The sequence below is a fragment of the Pelobates fuscus genome, chromosome 11 (assembly GCF_036172605.1).
Source record: "Pelobates fuscus isolate aPelFus1 chromosome 11, aPelFus1.pri, whole genome shotgun sequence".
Taxonomy (NCBI): Eukaryota; Metazoa; Chordata; class Amphibia; order Anura; family Pelobatidae; genus Pelobates; species Pelobates fuscus.
The window spans coordinates 121,351,043-121,374,475 of NC_086327.1; the positions used below are offsets into that span (position 1 = coordinate 121,351,043).

Below are 23,433 nucleotides of genomic sequence, written 5' to 3' on the forward strand. Positions count from 1 at the left end.
AAGAATAAAAAAAAAAAAAAGAGATAAAAGAACACGCAGTCCAGATTTCCTCTGCAGATCAAAAAAGGTATCGATCGTACCTGGAGTTAGAGTCTACACAGGTAAGATTTGTCTACTAATACTAAGCAAACGTACTCTACGGCTTACGATATGTGTAAGTATAGTATGTGGTTCAAGATAATAAATGCGTTCCGATTATAAGGGTTGCTCGTACAATTTTTGCCACATCTCTCAATCGGTTCATGCCATACATTCACTCCTTGTTTATTAGTCTTGGCCTCAATCCAAATTCCTTCTCGGGACATTCATTCCGTATTAGGGCCGCCACAGCAGCCTCAAGTGGTCAAGTTCCAACTCATCTTGTAGAGAAGATGGGACGCTGGAAGTCCTCGGCATACAACCAGTACATTCCAAATCCAGAGTAGGAAATCAGGCTCGCTTTCTATAATATGTCTGAATGATGTTGCTATGATAAATAAATGTTACATACTTTTTGGCCCTCTTTTACAGGCCTAACCTCGCGTCGGTTTCGGCACACCTCAACCGACTCATTTATAAAAACTACACACACTTTAATGTACGCCCCCTTCCATAATCCCGTACACAAATAGAAGGCGTATGCCTGAAGTTGTGGGAGGGATTTTAAGCCTATTTAAACCCAGCAAACCCACTTACCTGTCTTCGATGATTTCGGAAATTCCCTCCCACCTCACCCTCTTTATATATCATTATATCTGGGTGGGCCCTCTTTTACAGGCCTAACCTCGCGTCGGTTTCGGCACACCTCAACCGACTCTTATTTATAAAAAACTACACACACTTTAATGTACGCCCCCTTCCATAATCCCGTACACAAATAATATATAAATAGATATGTTCACTGCTCCTTTGTTTCCCTCTATTGCTCACTTCTTTTCACTTGATCTACACTCGTAGTCGCATTTTTATGCTATTTTGGTTCATCCAAGTGTTTTTTTCCTGACCTCATGATCTCATAGACAATATTTTTTAACTGAAAAGACACCGACGAAAGCCGATTCGCCTGAAACAAAATTGTTTTGAACAACGAATCGATTCAAACAAGCCACATTTTTTCACCGAGCACAAGTTTATTATAAACTGTTCTGAACTGAACATTTTAATTCTGTCATTTCACATTGAAGATAAGTTTACCTTTTCCCTGCAATACCCTACCACTTGCATAATAAAAGGCAGACTTTATCTTATATCAACAGAACTTATACTGACATGTATCCCCGAAATAGGTTTTAGATGAGGGGTGCCCAAAAAGTAGATCACCAGATGTTTTCGAACTACATCTATGATGCTTTGTCATTCTAAAGGCATTCTAAAGACATGCAAAGCATCATGGGAGTTGTAGTTTGAAAACATCTGGGGATCTAATTTTGAGCACACCTGTTTTAAATGAATATGTGATTTGTTTGCATTTTGTTTGTTTTTTTATCACGTGAATAAATCTCTTGAAACATAACTTTTACAACACGTGGTTAAAAAACTAGGCTAAAATCATTTATTTGTATCTTCTTGAACTGCTTGAATTTTTTTTTTAGAGACTGTCAACGTTCCAGTTTTATTGCATGTGAATCAGTGAGAGCTAGAACAATTCCCACAAATGATGTAACACAAATTATGGGCCACCCACTTCTTGCTCAACGAGGAGGTTCTGTTTGTCATTGGCAGGCTTGTCATTGCTGCCTTTTTCCACTTCTTGCTACACTTGCAGCAAACAAAGTCTGAATCTCATATTCCAAGCAACAAATCATGACGATGGCTACTAACTGGATTCAATATGACTGCAATTCAGGTAATGTTACATTTTACTTACCCGAGTCTGCATATTATTCTTTGAGTCTAATTGCATATAACCTTTCATTCATTGTTTTTCATGGAGATCCAAAGAATCAGGATAAACTAACACATGGATTTATTCAATAAGTCGTGAACTATAGTAAATTGCAAACTTTAAACTAGAAGAGTTGGAGTGGAAATTGACTTACAAAATTAAGGAAAAATAGCTGATTTATAAAAATTCTCGAACTCACGTGTCTATTTTGACATTTGTATTTCAATTCATTAGAATTTGTGGTTTATTGGCTAGCTGAGTTGGAAACAGTTGAACTATTTGGGTACATTTTGCAATTCAGATTTTAGTTTAGTGTTAAATAAGTAACACTCCCAGATTTTGATCTTTGCATCCTGTGTAAAAAAATGTTGATAAAAAGACATGAAATAGGAAAAACAAATCAAGAACAATAATTTGTATGGCAAGAACGCTGGAAAGGTCTCTTCTAGAAATGCATGTGTCAGTTCATTTATTTGAGATGCTTCGCGAGCGGAAATGGCACGTACGCTATAGTAGTAACATCTTGTCCATTCACAATGTGGGGTTTGCTCACTAAACTGTGAATTGTAGTAAATTGAAAATTGAACTGCAAACGTTGAGCTAAAATAGTCACAAAACCTCCAAATTGTAGTGAATTAAAACCCAGATTGCACAATTTAGACTGAGTGGGGCTGTAGTGGGGGGGCTATTGGACTGTAGTGAGAGATAATGACTGTAGTAAGGGAATAGGGGATATAGTGGGGGATGGGTGTAAAAAATGGGGTTAGGTGCTCTAGTAGGGTATAAGGGCTGCAAGTGGTGGGATAGAGGCTGTGGGAGGGATGTGTATTAGGGTAGTTAGGGGTAGTATTAGGAGGACAGGAGCTGTAAAAGGGGGTCAGGGACTGCAGAATGAAAAACATGTGCAGGGCCGGTGCAAGGATTTTTGCCGCCCTAGGCAAAATAAAGATTTGCCTCCCCCACCCCCGTGACATCACAATGCCCCACCTATGTGATCTGCCATATGGTCTTTGGTGTATAGATCATTCCCCTGCAATTTCACTGCTCAATTCACTGTCATTTAGGAGTTAAATCGCCTTGTTTCTGTTTATGCAGCCCTAGCCACACCTCCCCTGGCTATGATTGACAGAGCCTGCATGAAAAAAAAAACTGGTTTCACTTTCAAACAGATGTAATTTACCTTAAATAATTGTATCTCGATCTCTAAATTGAACTTTAATCACATACAGGAGGCTATTGCAGGGTCTAGCAAGCTATTAACATAGCAGGGGATAAGAAAATATTAATTAAACAGAACTTGCAATAAAGAAAGCCTAAACAGGGCTCTCTTTACAGCAAGTGTTTATGGAAGGCTGTGCAAGTCACATGCAGGGAGGTGTGACTAGGATTCATAAACAAAGGGATTTAACTCCTAAATGGCAGAGGATTAAACAGTGAGGCTGCAGGGGCATGTTCTATACACCAAAACTGCTTCATTAAGCTAAAGTTGTTCAGGTGACTATAGTGTCCCTTTAATGTGTGACATGTCATGATTCCCTTTTATTCCAGAAGTTTGGTCCTTAAGGGGTTAAGCATGCGTGGGATAGGCATAAGGCTATCCTAACTATAAGATAAAGCCAGGGACTAATGTAAGTATTTAGAAAATTGGGCAGACTAGATGGGCTGAATGGTTCTCATCTGCCGTCACATTCTATGTTTCTATGTATATATGGGTTGTGGACAATTGTAATTAATAATAATGGGATACATTACATACAATATATGTATTATGAAGTCTGGAAAGCTGAGAAAAGCTGACAGTTTTTGGCATGGTGGCAAACATAGTTTATATACATCATATATGCATGCAACATATATCAAATATGACCTTCCCCTGCATTTAGTATTAAAGGACCACTATAGTGCCAGGAAACAAACTCATTTGTTTGTCATTGCCCCCCTCCTGCTTAAAACCCCTTCAGCCACTTATCTTTATCCAGCGCCGGGCTGCCTCGGCGTTGGTGACCTCTCTTGCCCCTCCAACGTTGGCTCCCGAGTGGAGCCGAATGCGCATGCTTTGCCAGAGCCGTGCGCGCATTAAAAATGCCCATAGGAAAGCATTACTCAATGCTTTCCTATGGACGTCCAGCGTCTTCTCACTGTGATTTTCACAGTGAGAATTACGGAAGCTGCCACAAGTGGCTGTCAGTGAGACAGCCACCAGAGGCTGGACTAACCCTGCAGTGTAAACATAGCAGTTTCTCTGAAACTGATATTTTTTCAGCTGCAGGGTTAAAACTAAATGGACCTGGCACCCAGACCACTTCATTGAGCTGAAGTGGTCTGGGTGCCTATAGTGGTCCTTTAAGAAGGTTCAGCGAGGTCGCTGCACAACACCTCTGATTTAGTTAGTGGTCCCTGCCTCCTTTCTGGCTTTCCCTTGCCTGGAAACCTAGCGACTTGCATTCAACTTGATATTCAAAAAATCTGCAATCCACGGGGGGGCGGAGCCAACTACCGAGCTGATCAGACGCCATTTCTTTTTTTTTTTTACATTCTTTATTTATAATAGTTTTCAAAATAGGGAGGGAGACAGAAAAAAGAAAAGGGAGGGGGGGGAGGGGAAGCAAGTTACACTTTACAGAATACAGTACACTTATGAACAGTTTGATTGGCTACCTAAAGTCAAAAGCGATTACTGTAATACCTTTACGATTGATACCTAGCCAGCCTGCATCTTGTCTGCGTGAGCGGAGTCCCGCCGGGGAGCGGGGCCATGGTGAGGGCAATTGTCACTTAGAGCAGGCTGGTCTGGGGTGGCAGAGGAGTGTGTACCTATGTCCGGGTCGGCAGGTGGAGGTCACCCTACTTGGGAGAGTACCTGACTCGTAGTGTGGGCAGGGCTCTAGTCGCTGAGGACCGTGGCCTGGGTCAGGCACAGGGGGGGGGGAACGGGAGGGAAGGAGGAGAGGAGGGGAAAGTCTGGAACCAGGGTTATCCCCAAGGGGCGCGGAACAGAATGGTAAGTTTTAGTCGCCTGGGGTTTGTCGGGGGCAAAGCAGGCTGGTCAGGCCTGTCCACGGGCGATATAGGACGTCCAGGGGAACCATAGGAGAGCACATTTGTCAGAGCGTTCCTGCAGGGACGCGGTCAACATTTCCATGTTATGAATTTCCTCTACCTTATCCACCCATTGTCTATATGTGGGCACTGCCTGGCTTTTCCAGTGTAGAGGGATGAGACTTTTCGCGGCAGAGAGCAGGTGTATCGTAAGCGTCTTCTTATACCTTTGGGCCGACATGGCTGTGTGGTGCAGAAGCATTGGTAGCGGCTGCAGTGGGAGGTCTGGGTCTACGATTTCGGTGATCTTAGTGTGTATCAACTGCCAGAACGGGACAATGCGGGGACAGGTCCACCATATGTGAAGGTTGGTGCCAGGGGCAGAGCTACATCTCCAGCATTCGCCAGAGGGGGTGCCAAACATGCGTTTAAGCATGTCCGGGGTTCTGTACCACTGTGTGAGCAGTTTATAGCTCATTTCCTGGTACTTAGAGCTAATGGAGCACTTGTGGGTTAAGAGGAAGATTTTGTCCCACTCCTGGGCCGTCAGGCGCACCCCAGTCTCCCTCTCCCATTTATCCGTAAATCCTAGGGGGCATTCATTGCCCAGCGCTTGTAGCGTAGTGTAAAGATAGGATATGGCATGGTCTTGGTGTTTCCTGTCGGTGCATAGGCGCTCGAAGTCTGTCAGTGGTCTGTGTATGTGGTCTTTACCCCGGAGGCTCGTGTAGTAGGTCTTCACCTGGTGATAACGGAACCCGTCCAGTGTGGTTGGTCTCTGTGCCGTCACTACGTCAGTCAGTGGTTTAAGGGCTCTGTCTCCTGTCCATTGACGAAGGTAGATCCAGTCCGTCTGTGTGAAATTCCGAAATGCCGAGGGGGGAAGACCCCCTGCTAGATTTGGGTTGTGTGCTAGAGGAGTAAGTGGGTTCGGTGATGTGGTGAGTCGGTGTGTGTAACGCAATGTGCACCATACCCTAAGGGTAGCATCTATGAGTGGGTTGTGGGTCCGGAGTTCTGCGTACGTAAGGGATCCAAGCCACAGTCTGGCCGGGATCGCCCCCTTGGCCTGCTGCACCTCCATAGGTACCCAACTTTTGGCCCCTGGGCGCGCATGCCAGTCCACGACCCGCTGAAGGTGTGTGGCCCGATAGTATTGCTGCATGGAGGGCAGCCCGGCACCCCCCGCCGATTTTGGCCTTTCCAAAGTGGATCTACGGATGCGGGATGCGGAGCGATTCCAGATAAAGTTGCGTATATCCCTTGTGAGGACGCGGAAAAACGCTTGGGGTATCTCGACAGGCAGAGCCGCGAAGAGGTACAACAGTCTAGGGAGGACGTTCATTTTTAGTGCCTGAATGCGGCCAAACCAGGTGAGGTACTGTGGTGACCAGCGAAGGAGGTCTCTTTGGATGTTCGCGAGGAGGGGGGGAAAGTTAGCTTTGTACAGTTGTGTCAGATCGCGTGGTAGCCAGGTGCCTAGGTATTTCAGTTTGGTGGGTTGCCAGGAAAAGGAGAACAGACTTTGCAAGCGGTCAGCTAAGCTAGCGTCACTCAGCAGTGACATGGCTTCAGATTTATCCAGGTTGAGTTTCAGATTGGAGACTTGACGGTACTCACGGAACGCTTGAAGGAGGTTGGGGATGGAGATTAAAGGCTGTTCTATAAAAAACAGCATATCATCCGCGTAGGTGGCCAGTTTGTGTTCCTCGGCTCCCATCGACACCCCTGTAATGCCCCCATCCCGTCTGACCGCCTCCAGAAATGGTTCTAGAGAGAGGGCAAACAGGAGGGGGGACAGGGGGCATCCCTGGCGAGTGCCGTTACTGATGGGGAATGGTTAGGTAAGGGTCCCGTTGACTCGGATCCTCGCTGTCGGTGTCGTGTACAACGCCGACACCCAGGTGCATATTTGGGGGCCAAATCTAAAGTGGCGGAGAGTGGACGCGAGGTATGTCCAGTCTACCCGATCGAACGCCTTTTCGGCGTCCGTCGAAAGTAGGACAGCCTCGCGCCGCTCGGATGTAACCAAATGTATTATATTGAGCGCTCGTATCGTGTCGTCCCTGGCCTCCCTCCCTGTGATGAACCCGACCTGGTCTGGGTGGACCAGGTCCGGGAGGAGTGGGGAGATCCGCCGAGCTAGGGTCTTGGCAAAAAGTTTTAGGTCTGAGTTTAACAACGATATTGGGCGGTAACTCGAGCAGTTCAGACGCCATTTCTGACAGCTCCGATCCCTAACCTACAATCTTGCCTAAATCTTGACAATCGCAGCAAATCCCATCACCACAATCACATACCCCGACTCGTGAAAGCACTCCGCATCGATAGATGCCCTTCTCCACGCGTGCCTACTCCACGCATACACTGCCTGCCCTGGAGGCGCTCTTCGGCGGAGCCTACCAAGGCCTCTTAAACAACCCAACCACTGGATCCTCTGCCGACCAAGGGACCCACATGCCCGCCATGGGGCGACGCTCCCAGAAAGCCGGAACCCAGACGGAAGGGAGAGACATCGGGTCCATGCTCCAGCGGCCTACTAGGCCCAAACAGGCCTCAGAGGAAAGCCAGCCTTCCCCGGCCGGAACCCAGACGGAAGGGAGAGACGTCGGGGCCACGCTCCAGCGGCCTACTGGGCCGCAACAGAGGAACGCCTCAGAGGAACGCCAACCACTCCCTACCCAAGCAGGCCTGGCTGAACAAGCAGGGGGAAACAGCCTCTGCATAATATCACCAGCACCCCCAGAGGGATCGCCACCAGCAACAAAGCACGACCTGCAAATTCTGTTACACAACTTTCACAAAATTTTATCAAAAGAACTAGCAGGACTCAAGGCAGACCTACAAAGCACAAAGGACAGAGTACAGGCTGCGGAGACTGATATGGCCGAAGTCTCAACTAACCTAACAAATGTACAAAATTTGGTACATAAGCTCCAGAAATCTCACCACAACATGGCACTACACCTGAATGCCCTTGAGAACAGCCACAGACGCAACAACATCAAAGTTAGAGGCATCCCTGCCAATGTCACTGCTGAAGAGCTGCCGCACTACACGAGACGGTTGCTGACAACTATTTTACCCCCAGCGACGGCCCGAAAATTGATAATCGATGGCATATACAGGGTCGCAGGCCCTCCAAGGGCCTCATCACAAACTGCTAGAGATGTTATACTGCGTTGCACATCTTCGTCGGAAAAGGGATAAATAATGACGGCACTGCAGGGCAAAACCCCACTAGCATTTGAGGACTCTAGCCTTACCTTCTACCAGGATTTAACGAGGGCCACCCTCCAATGGCACCGATCGCTTCACCCAGTGACCCAACAACTTCGAGCAGCCAACATAACCTACAGGTGGGGAGCACCGGGCACACTACTATCAACTCATAATGGGACTACCCACACATTGACCTCGATTGCAGAAGCCTCATCCTTCCTTGAAACACTAGGACTGACTACCGCAGACACACTAGCACCAGAGGGACGGGGGGAACCCGACAGCTGAACCCCATCGGCATCCAGATCCGGCCCGATACACCGCCTAGCCGCTTGATATAAATGATGTGACTGTTTTGTTTTGTATTGTTTTCACGTTAGTAAGCTAAATGTTTTATTTTAAAGGTCCATATGTCGTACACCATAGAGCAGGTTCGGTTTCCACCCTGGGCGACAAGGCACTCCTCCTACACCCCCCAAACTAACTGGGAACCCCCATAAGGGCACCCGGATATGCCTCAGGCATTACCCACTGAACCGGCATCCACACAGCCAACCGCGAGATCACAACCCCCCCCCCCCCCCGCAGCCCCCTTGGTAAGGGGCACAACCAACACACAGATTACTAGGAACGGTGGCCTGGACTAGCGACAACATTGTAGTACAAAATCACCCTACCTCCGAACCTAGCCTCAGACCCACAACCCGAAGCTTCAATACCTCCCATGAGCACTGACATGCCCAATTCACCTTGAGAGGCACCCATTCAATCTTTGACATGTCCTATCCAACGCTGCAGATACATAAAAAACGTGCTGTATTATCGTTAGAAACTATTAATGTTTTTCTTATATATACCTTTGTCACACAAATGTATGACTGTTCATAACCTCACTCTGCTGTAGTGGCAGACGAGGCACAAATGTTCAATTTGCGCACGAATAAATAAAGAAAAAAAATCTACAATCCACAATATAGTTTTTGCAATTTGACCATACTAAGCTCTATCTTGGTTGTACCTTTTTCTTTTTTTTTAATAAATTTTTATTGAGATTATACAAAGTAATAAATAAAAAATACTAGTTTTGCAGTTGTTTGTTACATTGTCTGTTTCTCTTTCATAGAAGTGTATTACCTCCTGCCTGGTGTAAAAGATGGGATTCTTTGCTTTGTCAGTACGTATCAATACTTATTTTTTTTTTTTTTTAATACTTTATTTTTGGTTGAAGCATTTGACATACACATTGCACTCAACAGGTTATGCCATATACATACACGATTTCACAGTTTGTTTAGTGGTATTACATCCCTGTGTATCGTTAGTTACCTTGTAGCGTGGCCTACTGTATCGTCAAAATGCGTTCATTTTTATTTTAGTTATTATAAGCGTTATGTAGTCTAGTAAACATGTAACGAACAAAAATAGGCTGAAGTAGCCAAACTTGCCTACATCGGCTATTGTATTGTTAGTCTCTGACCTTCCGTCCGGTCGAGTAGTTTTCCTGTGACTGTGCGTATGTCATAGATTGCTGATTACTTGTTACTTGTATCTACGTGTATTGTTTTCCAAGCAACCTTTGCTAATACCGGACAGGCGTGAGCCAAGAGTAAAGTGAAGTGGTAAAAGTCAGTGAAACAAAGTTAGGAAGAAAGGGACGAGTTGAGAGAGGGATAGGAAAGTAGTAAGATACCAAGTGCACCAGGCCCAGGGATGCTAGTGTGGCTCCATGACTAGCTATTCGGTTCGAGGATGTGCAAAGTTTCAGGAGGGAGTACAGCGTAGGCTGATGTTCGGGTGTTCCCTTCATAATTTTACTATTGAAGTTCAAGCTAATTCGCAAGAAGTCCATGGTTCCCACAGTTTTTCGAAGCGTGACATGGACCCTCGTACCCTAGCTGTCAGACTGTCCATAAGGTATACCTCTTTTATGTTTGTGAGTACCGCTCCAATAGGGGAGGTTTCCACCTTTAACCACGCCTGCGCCAGGGTCCTCCTGGCAGCCAGGGTAACTTTGTGTAGTAGCCTTTGCTCTCTTTTTGTCCAGTCATCAAGAGGCCTATTCAGTAGATATGTCCAGGGGCTTAAGTCAGGTGCTCGATGGAAAATATTAGTGAGTAGGTCTTGCGTTGCTTTCCAGTAAAGCTGTACCCCTGGGCATTCCCACCACATGTGGAGGTACGTGCCTCTAAGGCCGCAGCCCCTCCAACACTCGTCAGTCGGTGTTTTACACATCCGGTGTAATTTTACTGGTGTGGTGTACCACCTGAACATTGTTTTGTATGCCTGTTCCTGAAGAGACACACATATGGATGCTGCGTTGTTGGCCTCTCAAGTGCCCTCCACTCCACACCTTTGAGTACCTCTCCTAGTTCTTTTTCCCAGGTATCCGCGTATGTGAGTGTGCCCCATTCTGTAGTTTCTGAACTAAGGTCGTATAGTGTGGATATGAGGCCTGGGTGTGTGGATTCATTTAGGCACATTTTCTCAAAGAAGGACAATCGTCTTGTGGCTGCTGTTTGTACATGTGGTTGTTTTACAAAGTCCCTGATCTGTAAGAAGCGGAAGAAGTCCGCTGGGGTGAGGTGCGTTGACTGTTGTAAGTGTTCGAATGTTATTTGTGTGTTATCTGAGAACATGTGGCAAATTCTCTGTAGTCCTGCCTTTTCTAAATTGGTGTAGTCCCTTGGCGTCATCCCTGGGGGAAAAGCCCTATTTCTTAGTAATGGGGTTAAAGGAGATGGGTTGGATGCTAGTTTGTATTTGTGGGCTGTGGTGTCCCATATTCTGAGGGAATTTAGTATCGTCGGGCAGTTTGTGTGTAAGATCTGTCTGTGCTCTTTCGGCACCCACATGTGGTATTGGGGTAAGTCTGCCCCTGTTAATAAAGATTCTAGGTCTACCCACTTCCTTACTTCTAGCGGGGCGTGCCACATCGCCACTTGTGCAAGTTGGGCTGCTAAATAATAGAAATAAAGATTTGGTAATCCCAAGTCCCATCTTTGTTTTTGTCTGAATAGGATGTTCTTGATATTCGATGTCTCTTGTTTTGCCATATAAAGTTTCCTATTGCCCGCTGTAGTGGTGCTAGAGTGGATTTGGTGATCTTGATGGGTATCGCTTGGAAAAGGAACAATATGCGAGGCAAAATATTCATCTTTACTGCGTGAATACGCCCTATCCATGAGATAGGCTTATTTATCAATTTTTCGAGATCTGAGGTAAGTTTTGTCAAAAGAGGGGCATAGTTCAGGCGGTATAATTTAGATGGGTCATCCGGTAGCTGAATACCTAAGTACCTGAGATGTCCCTGCGCTATGGGTATATTATAATTTTCTCTTATCACTGCCGTGTCCGCCGCAGACATATGGAGCGGGAGAGCACTGGACTTGTCTAGGTTCGCTTTGTAGCCTGAGAAAGCACTGTACTGAGAAAGGACTTCCGTGAGAGCTTGCATCGATTCTTTCGGTTGTGTGACGGTCAGCAGTATATCATCCGCATATGCAGATACCAGGAAGTCTTGATCTCCTATGTGGACTCTGTGGATACGTGGGTGATTTTGTATTGCCTGTAGCAGAGGTTCTAATGTCAATGCAAACAGTAAAGGGGAAAGAGGGCATCCCTGTCGCGTTCCATTGTGTAGATGGAACGGTTGGGGTTGGAACGGTATTTTCACTTGTGCCGTGACGTTGCTATGGAGAGCTTTTATTGCTGCAATATATTTGTCAGGGAAGCCTATGTGTTCGAGGAGGGTAAACAGAAACGGCCATTCAACTCTGTCGAAGGCTTTCTCAGCGTCAATTGATACTACTAGGGTGGGTGACTGAGTTGCTTGTTGTCTCCAAATTATACCAATGTTTCGTCTCGTGTTTTCGAAAAGTTGGCGGTCCGGAATAAAACCTACTTGGTCAGGGTGGATCAACTTTTTTAGTATCGGGTTAAGGCGGGCTGCCAAGATTTTCGCAAAGATTTTTAAATCCTGATTGATGAGGGAGATGGGCCTATAGTTTGTTGGTTGCGTGGGGTCCTTGCCTGGTTTTGGGAGGAGAATGATGTTCGCTTGGGACATTTCTTTTCCAGGAGTACCGCCTGTCATTAGTTCTTTGAAAAGTTGTGTTAAAACGGGTGTCGATTCCTCCCGGAATGTTTTATAGTATCCCCCGTCATATCCATCCGGTCCCGGTGCTTTGTGACTCTGCAGGTCTGCTATGGCCTTGTCAACTTCCTCATTGGTAATGCTGTCGTTGAGTTGTAGCTCTGCTATTGTCGGTACTTTTGGTAGATCCAGGTCCCGAAGAAAGTCATGCATTTTCTCTTGTGCTGTCGCTATCTGTTCCGCGTTCTTAGGTGTATGGTTGTAAAGCGTGCTGTAGAATTCCATAAAGATTCGGGCAATATCAGTGGGAGTGTGTTTAAGAGTTGTCTTTGTGTTGGAGCGCTCCTATGTGAGACTGTTGCTGTCTCGGTCGAAGTGTTCTGGCCAGTAATGTATCTGCTTTGTTCGCCTTTTCATGGTATGTCCTCCTGGACCATATGATGTCTTTAGCCGTGTCGTCTAGGAGAAGTTCCGAAATTGATCTCGTCGCCTCTCGTAGCTGTTCCAGTAGTTGGGGCGTGGGTGCGGTCTTGTGTTTCAGTTCGGTTCTGCGTAGATGTTCCAGTAGTTGGTGGAGTCGTTGAGCTTTTTGTTTTTTCTTCCTGGTGGCCAGCTTTATGCAGACGCCCCGTATTACCGCTTTATGCGCTTCCCAAATCGTACCTAGTGTAACCTCTTCGGGTGTTTTTTCGTGAAAGTAGCTTATCAATACTTATAAGGTCTCTGATTTTACAATGCACTAAAGAATTGTATCAGATTATGGCCTCAATTTAATATTTTTTGATAGGATTTTGCAATGGTTTAATATTTGGATTCTGAATTGAATAAAACAAATTATTCCGTTGACAAACACATATTTGAAACATTTACTTTTTCCTCTCTTTTTAAAATAAAACCCACACCCAGTTTGAATGATGCAAACATAATTTTTCACTGCAAAAAATATTCTTGCAAACAACTGTAAAAAATGTCAAACCTACCCAGAGACCACTTTTTTAAATATAATTTAAGACAAGAGCGCAACCTATAACAACTATACAAAAAAATCTGGCCTGGATTTTTTTAGCACGAGTACCCGTAGACATAGAATTTTCTAGTGCCCCCCTCTCCTAACTCAAGAAAAAAAAACCTGACCCATACAGACACACACTAACTGATACAAACTGACACACTGACCCATACAGACACACTGACCCATACAGACAGACTGACCCATACAGACACACTGACCCATACAGACAGACACACTGACTGATACAAACTGACACACTGACCCATACAGACACACTGACCCATACAGACAGACACACTGACTGATACAAACTGACACACTGACCCATACAGACACACTGACCCATACAGACACACTGACCCATACAGACAGACACACTGACTGATACAAACTGACACACTGACCCATACAGACACACTGACCCATACAGACTTTTTAGGAATGGCAGAGCAGGCACCTGTTTACCTTGATGGCAGGCAGTGTGGGTTTGCGAGAGAGGCTGTTCTCGCAGCTTTCCACTCCTCCCTCACGCGCCCTCTGTGATGCCGGGAGCCAGAATATGACATTATTCTGGCCCCGGCATACTAAACAGCACGCTGGAGGAGTGAGAAGCAACACCACACTGGACCCCAGGGAGGTAGGGAGGCTGAATTTGCCTGAAAAATGTTTAAATTGTGTGAGTCTGTGTGTCAGTGAGTGTGTGTTTGACTGTCAGTGAGTGAGTGTATGTCTGTGTGTGTGTGTCAGTGAGTTAGTGTATGTCTGTCAGTGAGTGTGTGTCTGTCTGTCAGTGAGTGTGTGTCTTTGTGTGTCTGTTAGTAAGTGTATGTCTGTGAGTGTTTGTGTCTGTCAGTGACTATGTGTCTGGCAGTGAGTGTGTGTCTGTCAGTGAGTTTCTGTCAGTGTGTGTCTGTCAGTGAGTGTGTCTGTCAGTGTGTGTGCTCGTCTGTGCTCGTCTTATAAATTAAATTCACCAAATGCATTGAATACATAATTTATCACAGAGATAAATTATGTATTCAATGTACAATTTATGTATTAGGTAGTATGCGTGTATGGATGCATGCCTTAGGCAGTATGTGTGTATGGATGTAGGTATTAGGCAGTATGTGAATGGATGTGCGCATTAAGCAGTATGTGTATATGGATGTACGCAATAAGCAGTATGTGTGTATGGATTTACGCATTAAGCAGTATGTGTGTATTGATGCATGTATTAGGCAGCATGTGTGTATGGATGTAGGTATTAAGCAGTATGTGTGTAAGGATGCATGTATTAGGCAGTATGTGTATATGAATGGATGTATTCGGCAGTGTGTGTTTATGGATGTACACATTAAGCAGCGTGTGTTTATGGATGGATGTATAAGGCAGTGTGTGTGGATGTAGGTATTAAGCAGTATGTGTATATGGATGTACGCAATAAGCAGCATGTGTGTATGGATTTACGCATTAAGCAGTATGTGTGTATGGATGCATGTATTAAGCAGTATATGTATACGGATGCATGTGTAAGGCAGTATGTGTATATGGATGTATGCATTAAGCAGTATGTGTGTATTAGGCAGACCTAACTGAAAACCATATAGCACAATTTAGGGCAAAATAGCTGATCAAGAAGAATTCTCCAATTCAGCTAGTCACATCTGTTTTTGCTTAAACTTTGCAATTTGATTTTCGACTCACTGCAGTTCAGAGTTTAGTGAATAAATCTCTGTGAGATTGTATTTGCTTTCATGGGGCGGGCATCAGAAATCCTGGCACCGGCCCTGGTTAGATATGGACTATTTAGTGTATCTGTCTGAGTAACGCATTTCAATCGTGTATATTTTGCAACTATTAACTAAAATAATATTCATGACTAAATGTCATATGTATTCTGATTTTAGGATGTTTGATGGCTCTCATTAACATTTGTTTTTATCTGTTGTGATTACAGAATCTGAATTACATTGTGATTCTTGGGCAAAGTCTAAAAACACTGTGCACGCCATTATCTTGAACTATTTCAAAGAGGCTCTTGAAGCTCACCCTGAAGATTTCAGTGGAGATGTAGCCACATTTAAGAAAGAGTATGACAAAGGTAAATAAAACAAGAATTGTCTGTTTGTCTGTTAAAGTTATGGTTCAAATAGTGCTAATAGAACATTCCAGGCTGGTGTAAAAGGAATACTCCAAGCACCATAATCGCAATAGCCCAAATATATTGGTTATAGTGTCATGAAGAACCAATTCAATAGAGCATGTTGCAATCCTCCAAGGCAGCCGCTAGTAACTGAGTGTCTTTTGTAGTATCAATAAGATATGGAATTTCCCATCTGATTTTCCCTGCCCCCCACCTAGCTAGCATGGTATGGTCCACTCACAGGCCAATGAATAGGCCAGTCGATGAGTTGCATGTAGGCAGATGTGATATCTGCCATCACATGTTTGGATTCACAATGTTGTCCAACTAAAAGTAAAAAAAATTGATGGAGCTCTGGGTCAAGGCTCTACAACATATCAAGTGACTCAATCAATGGAAGATCCCATCTCCCTGCTCCCTTTTTCCTCAAAGCTTCTGGAAAGACTTGTCATTACCCGTATGTAATGTAATGTATTGTATTTTTAATCTATTGGTATGTAATCTCATATAGTCATATTTTACTAAAAGTGAAGATTAGTGACACTTGTTGATGTTGTACATTAACTGTATTTCCTAGATTGCAAATAATTAGCTAAAAAAAAAGCTTGTTTCCCTGCAGATCGAGCGTGTTTTAAGCTGGTAATTTACAGAGATACATTGTTGAAAGGATTTTCAGTGGCATTTACCATCACAATTCTAAACAAGACGTACTACTTATCCTGCATAAATACGAAAGAGCTTCGCTTCAAGGTGATACAATCCTACACTAGCACAACTATCATTTTAACCAGTTCAAATCTTAGCAGGAAAGCAGAAAATGGTACCTTGTACTTCATTTCAATGGAATCCTTCCCTCATTCTCTCTATATGTTGTGTGCTAATATATAGATACCGCAAATAAATACTTTCAAAATTACATTGTTCCCATGTCAGTCATACTAACAGCATCAAATAATAGAGGCCCAGGCACTCCTTGGTTCAAGACAGGTACTTTATTAAGAACCACAGCAGAAACGTTTCGACCTCAAAAGGTCTTACTTAATGCCTACAGGCTATTATCTTGCCCGGCATCAATGTTTATAAGACACATGCAATACAAGCACATATTTTTTTTTCCCCAAGAAGTCCTCCCCATGAATAAGCTGGAAACATGAGAAGGGAGATCGGCAGGACACATGACGTGCTATATGGGCTGATGTGCTGGTAAAGAAATCAGCACATCAGCATCATCAGACGGTTTGTACCAGACATTTGTAAAGCGTTTTAATGTTTCCCAAAGAGGGGCTGATGACTGAGAAGAGGTTCCTGCCCACGAACAGGGACTAATATTCGTGGCTCAGGAGATAAATATAGTGAATAGATGATATTGACACATAGCAGGAATGTGAAAAAAACAACAACTTTATTTGGACACTAGACATGCAAATAAACAGGCAAAAGCAAAAAAAAACCAAAAACGACAGGATCAATTTAATGATAATTTCCATAAAACTACTAGTGATTAGGTATCCCTGCATTACAGACTTTATTCCCCACTTCACTCGTGTGTACTGAGATCTGGATAGGGTATTGTGATGCGAAGATAAAAGACACAGATAGATAGAGAGAAAGATATAAAGACAGGAGGATGGACAGACGGACATGTGGACAGGCAGACGAGTGGCTGGATAGACAGACAGACGGAAGGACAGGCAGATGGGTGGATGAACAGAGGAATGGGTGGACAAACACACAGGTAGATGGAGCAAGTATGGACAGACAGACAGATGGATAGACAGACAGACAGATTACACCTAAACAATGAGCTGCTATATACTTTAGAGACATCTACATACTAATAAACACATATTGCTTCTTTTATCTTTCTTCAATTTCAGGAAGGAGACCCACCCAAAAAAATTGATGGGAGCACAAGTGATGTCATCTTCTACCAGAAGAACGCTTCTAAAGGAGATGCAAGTAGCTTTGTGTTTGAGTCTGCGTTAGTCCAAGGATACTGTCTTGCTTTCAAGAACGAAGATGGTAAACACAAGCTGACACTGAAGCGACCTGAAGATCAAGTAGATGAAACTACACATTTTCGGACTGTGCCTAAAAAGAGTTGATCATAAATCTATAGTTATGGGTGGCACTCAGCATACGTCAGACAAGGAATCGTGGGTTTGACTGCAAGGCCTTTTTGCTAATGGGCACTATTAACATTTTATCACATTGAATTGCATCTCCAAGCAGCCCAATAACAAAGACTCTATAGGAGATTGGCAAGTGTTATTTATGGAGGATCTGTTTCTTAAAGCCAGAACTGGATCTTGCTAGGACTTCTTTGATGCAAGCATTTCCCACCACGTTACATTTTATTCAAACTAATTAAAAACCCTCCAAGTATCATATCCGCTATTTTTCTTCAATAACACCCAAACGTTAGACCCCTTATCCTCTCAAATCATTTGGAGAAACGTATCTTCCCTATTTAGCTGTCCAAGAAGGTCTGTGGTTTAGGACCTATAGCCCACTATTGGTCCTACACCCCCCACAGAGGCCAAGAATTGGAAGAAGATAGAATCAGGGTGCAATAGGGAGACACATATTACTTTACTGAAAGTTAATAACATTTGGATAACCATAGCTCCTCTTCAGCAATCCAAGTGTTTCTAGGGCATGTTAACAAATTGGGGGAAATTTATTAAACTGTTGCCAATACATTTACAGTTAATTTTTGGTGCATATTTGGCGCAATTAATTTGATTGGTCAGATTTTTCACATATTTTCATTTGTGTCCTAAATGTCATTTCTGAATATACACCATTTATTCTGCAATGCAATGGAATTATCGATTTTTGGCCACTTTTTTTTTCTGTTTGTTCTGTTCTGTTTCACTTCTCATTTTTCTTAAAACAGCAATTTTTGCGGAAACTTGTTCCATTCAGTCTAAAGAAAACTGGCACTTTTTAGATTACTCTTAGAACACTTTTATAAATATGATCAAAATAATGATTTATTTAACACCCATTGTTCATAACACTTACTAATAAAATATCCTCCAATGTCTGCTTTTATTGTGCAAGCAGCCTCCTAACTCTGCAGGACTGTGGAGTGAACGCATAAATGCATGTGAGCACACCTTCACACCCCAAAAAAAGACTGCTAGGGAGTTTGCAAGCCCTCATGCCCACCATTATTATTATTCTCCAATCCAAAGGCCAATGGATGAAGGGTAAGAATTTACTGAAATTGTTATGGATTCACAGAATAATATTTAAGCAGAAATACTAGTGATAAATGCAGTAATGGAATTTAAGTACATTTAGACTGGAATAAAGCTAGGACTAATGGCAGCTGACTAACTAGTATGATAAAAGGTAACAGCTTCTGGGATTTTCAAAATATAAAGAATGAAGAGTAAGATACAGATTTTTTGAGTTTTGTTATTTCTATTTAATTACACACTTAGATGAGCATTCGAGTTGTGCGTTAAGCCAATATTGATAGAATGGATGGCTCACACTGTTCCCAACTGTACTTTTTGGGCCCTCTAAACCATGGCTACAATGATGGCAAAATGCATTGTCAATAACCCAGCAAGATTTAAGGTCATCCCAATTATAAGAAGATGTGTGAACTACATTCTTGGCTGCTGTCAAATGCTACAATGTTACTCATCATGACATATTTGCGTAGTGCTCCGTATGTAGCGTTGTGTTTCTTAATAAAACACGGTAACTACATTAATGCAATATTTCCCAGCGATCAAAAGATTTCCTTTATGAAAACTTTGCGCTTACTAAATTATCTCATTATTTATTGTTTTCTTCTTTTTTACAAACTAAAAAAATAGAACAGGTGTAGCTATTGTGACTATTGTTATTTACCACTTCAACCTTGTACTTTGGACATGACACACACACACACACACAGACATTTCCACTAACACTCACAAACTAATATTTTTTAAATTCTATTTTAAATCCACCCAGCCTCCCTGGGAGAGCTGGGGTGGATTTCTTACCTGCAGTCCAGTGTGGCTACTGGGTGGGCAGGCAGGGGGCGCACAGGCTGAGTAGGCGGCGCTTAGTGATGCCGGGAGCCCGACTGACGTCATATTCCTGCTCCCGCCTTCATTAAGCGGCGCAGAGGGAGCTGAGCAGGAAAAGCTCAGGTGAGTATGCTCCTTCGCTGCCCACTGCCAGCCTCAGGGGGGGCTCAAAAGTGGCCAGTCGGCCAGCTCTTGAGCCCCCCAGGACACGAGGCAAGCAAGGGACCTGCCTGGGGGTTCGGGCGGCTTTTTTTGCCGCCCCCTGCAAAGTGCCGTCCAAGGCAGATGCCTTGTTTGCCTAGCGATACACACGTCCCTGGTGTCTGTGTGTGTTACTGTATTCAGGCAACATGGTGGGGGGTGGGGTGGGCGCCGTGAAGACTTTTCGCACAGGGCGCCTAATTGCCTAAGGCCGGCCCTGTGTATGATGAATGTGTAATCTTGCTGTAAGATATCTGTTGTGTATTTGAGGACATTTATGGAAATGAGACAACTCTCAATACATTCTTACTAGTGAAACAATTTCTAAACAAACAAATAAAATAAATGACATGGAACAATCTAGAACATTATTGCCATGTTAAAAATAAATAAATAAATCTTAAATATGTTCATAAAAATTAAAGGACACTGTAGTCACCATAACCACTCAATCTCACTGGAGAGGTTATGGTTCCTGAAGTCCCCTATTGCCAGCTCACTCAATTTTCTAACAGTTTAACATTGAACAAGGGTCTGTGGGTACCTGCAGCTTTCCCCCCACTTAAGTTTTTGCTAAGGTGGTATTACACTCTGCCTTTAGCATATCAATTTATATCAGCAATCGGAAGCTGTTAAAGTCTGTGTGTGGTTAGCTAATTCTCTCTGGACATCGCTACAGACCCATGCTAATGTGTATCTTCCCACCTGAGCAGCATAGAGGGGCAAGGCTGCAGGCACTCAGGGACCCTCATTAGTTGATAAACCATTCAAAAATTGTTTAATACTGAACCGTGACCAAATTCATGGGATTACAGGCACCATAATTTAATTACTGAGATTACCGTATATACTCGAGTATAAGACGACCCGAATATAAGCCGAGGCCCCTAATTTTACCCAAAAAAACTGGGAAAACTTATTGACTCGAGTATAAGACTAAGGTGGAAAATGCAGCAGCTACTGGTAAATTTCTAAATAAAATTAGATCCTAAAAAAGTTATATTAACTGAATATTTATTTACAGTGTGTGTATATAATGAATGCAGTGTGTGTGTGTATGAATGCAGTGTGTATATGAATGCTGTGTGTGTATGCAGTGTGTGTATGAATGCAGTGTGTATATAATGAATGGAGTGCAGTGCGTGTATATGAGTGCAGTGCGTGTATATGAGTGCAGTGTGTGTATAATGAATGCAGTGCAGTGTGTGTATGAGTGCAGTGTGTATGCAGTGTGTATGAGTGCAGTGTGTGAGTGCAGTGTGTATATAATGAATGCAGTGTGTATGTATGAATGCAGTGCAGTGTGTGTATATGAGTGCAGTGTGTGTGTATGAGTGCAGTGTGTGTGTATGAGTGCAGTGTGTATGCAGTGTGTATATAATGAGTGCAGTGTGTGTATATGAGTGCAGTGTGTATATAATGAATGCAGTGCAGTGTGTGTATGAGTGCAGTGTGTATGCAGTGTGTATGCAGTGTGTGTATGAATGCAGTGTGTGTATATGAGTGCAGTGTGTGAGTGCAGTGTGTATATAATGAATTGAGTGCAGTGTGTGTATGAGTGCAGTGTGAATGCAGTGTGTGTATGTGTGTATGTATGCAGTGTGTATGAATGCAGTGCAGTGTGTGTGAGTGCAGTGTGTGTGTGTGTGTGTCAGTGCAGAGCATTGGTGGGGGTGGGCATTTTATTAATTATTATTGTAATATATATATTTTTTTTAATGTTATTATTTATTTATTTTTTTTTATTATTATTTTTTTTTTCGTCCCCCCTCCCTGCTTGTTAGCTGGCCAGGGAGGGGGGCTCTCACTCCCTGGTGGTCCAGTGGATGGGCTGTAGGAGGGGGGCTGTCAGGAAGCTGTAACTTACCTTCACCGCAGCTCCTGTCAGCTCCCTTCTCTCTCCTCCGTCCGTACAGCTCCCAGGTCAGCTTCCTCTGCAACTCTCGCGGCCGCGCGGAGCGTTGCCACGGTAACCCGTGGCAACGCTCTGACCCCGCGGCTCTCGCGAGATTTGCAGAGGGAGCTGACCTGGGAGCTGTACGGACGGAGGAGAGAGAAGGGAGCTGACAGGAGCTGCGGTGAAGGTAAGTTACAGCTTCCTGACAGCCCCCGGTCCTTGTCTGTATTATGGCAATGAAAATTGCCATAATACAGACAACTGACTCGAGTATAAGACGAGTGAGTGTTTTTCAGCACAAAAAATGTGCTGAAAAACTCGTCTTATACTCGAGTATATACGGTAAGTTGTTATGGTGCCTAGATGGTGTCACTTTATTGACATATTGAACTCTCCAGTGCCTTCTGTGAAGTTAATTATGCCATTTACACATTTTAGTATACATGTAAAATAACACTACAAGAACCATAACCACCACTACAGCAAACAAGCAGTCAAAAAATTGTACGAATGGTTTGACAACTTTCCTGGTGTCCACCTGTGCCTGCCACAACCTCCTCTGCAAAAGGAAGCCCCTGCACTGAGCTATGCCTAGCGGTGCAGAACTTAGCTCATTGGCTGACGATGTCAATGAGCCAGCCCTGACGTAGATCCGTGGAGCTAAAGGAAACTCCTTGCAGGAGCTCTTGGCTCCAGACGTGGCATCGTCAGGTGCCCAGCAGACACCAATTAAATTGTCAAACCATTTAAACGGTTTGCGGACGGTTTGCGTTTCCTGTTTGTTTGTTTGTTTTTTTAGTTATTTAAAAAACAATTTTATTTAACAAGAAGAAGGTTAAATTTGCTAATCACGTAAACAGACATATTTTGCTGTGCCATTTCTGTAAATATTGTGACTAGTGATGTCCCGAACGGTTCGCCGGCTAATAGTTCCTGGCGAACATCGCATGTTCGCGTTCGCCACGGATGGCGAACATATGCGATGTTCGGTCTGCCCCCTATTCGTCATCATTGAGTAAACTTTGACCCTGTACCTCACAGTCAGCAGACACATTCCAGCCAATCAGCAGCAGACCATCCCTCCCACCTCCTAGACAGCATACAATTTAGATTAATTCTAAAGCTGCATTCTTTTTTTTTGTATTCTTTTTTGTATTTTTTTTAATTAAACATTATCCTCCATAGCCAGTAACCTGTGTTTATTATACATTATCCCTCCCATAGCCAGTAACCTGTGCTTATTATACATTATCCCCCCATAGCCAGTAACCTGTGTTTATTATACATTATCCCTCCCATAGCCAGAAACCTGTGCTTATTATACATTATCCCCCTATAGCCAGTAATCTGTGTTTATTATACATTATCCTCCCATCGCCAGTAACCTGTGTTTATTATACATTATCCCTCCCATAGCCAGTAACCTGTGCTTATTATACATTACCCCCCCCATAGCCAGTAACCTGTGTTTATTATACATTATCCTCCCATAGCCAGTAACCTGTGTTTATTATACATTATCCCCCCATAGCCAGTAACCTGTGTTTATTATACATTATCCCTCCCATAGCCAGTAACCTGTGTTTATTATATATTATCCTCCCATAGCCAGTAACCTGTGTTTATTATACATTATCCCTCCCATAGCCAGTAACCTGTGCTTATTATACATTATCCCCCCATAGCCAGTAACCTGTGTTTATTATACATTATCCCTCCCATAGCCAGTAACCTGTGCTTATTATACATTATCCCCCCATAGCCAGTAACCTGTGTTTATTATACATTATCCTCCCATAGCCAGTAACCTGTGTTTATTATACATTATCCCTCCCATAGCCAGTAACCTGTGCTTATTATACATTATCCCCCCCATAGCCAGTAACCTGTGTTTATTATACATTATCCTCTCATAGCCAGTAACATGTGTTTATTATACATTATCC

At 43.6% G+C, this 23,433-nt stretch overlaps 1 protein-coding gene across 2 annotated transcripts; it reads left to right on the forward strand.

Annotated features, from left to right (window-relative positions):
* The first annotated feature begins 1,706 nt into the window (after positions 1-1,706).
* Positions 1,707-18,112, forward strand: IL18 (interleukin 18). Of its 2 annotated transcripts, XM_063437222.1 has the most exons (5): positions 1,707-1,825; positions 9,249-9,299; positions 15,170-15,313; positions 15,975-16,105; positions 17,233-18,106. In XM_063437222.1, exons 1-5 carry the CDS (start codon positions 1,783-1,785, stop codon positions 17,458-17,460), a joined length of 597 nt encoding a protein of 198 aa, XP_063293292.1. In that variant the 5' UTR covers positions 1,707-1,782; the 3' UTR covers positions 17,461-18,106. The 2 variants fall into 2 exon arrangements, with proteins under 2 accessions (XP_063293292.1, XP_063293293.1); XM_063437223.1 differs by lacking the exon at positions 9,249-9,299 and having other exon boundaries at positions 17,233-18,112.
* Positions 18,113-23,433: the final 5,321 nt, after the last annotated feature.

Coding starts and splice junctions, on each gene's coding strand:
- IL18 (XM_063437222.1), top strand. CDS start 1,783: ATGACGATGGCTACTAACTGGATTCAATATGACTGCAATTCAG. Junction 1,826..9,248: donor TCAATATGACTGCAATTCAG/GTAATGTTACAT, acceptor TCTCTTTCATAG/AAGTGTATTACCTCCTGCCT. Junction 16,106..17,232: donor CGAAAGAGCTTCGCTTCAAG/GTGATACAATCC, acceptor CTTCAATTTCAG/GAAGGAGACCCACCCAAAAA.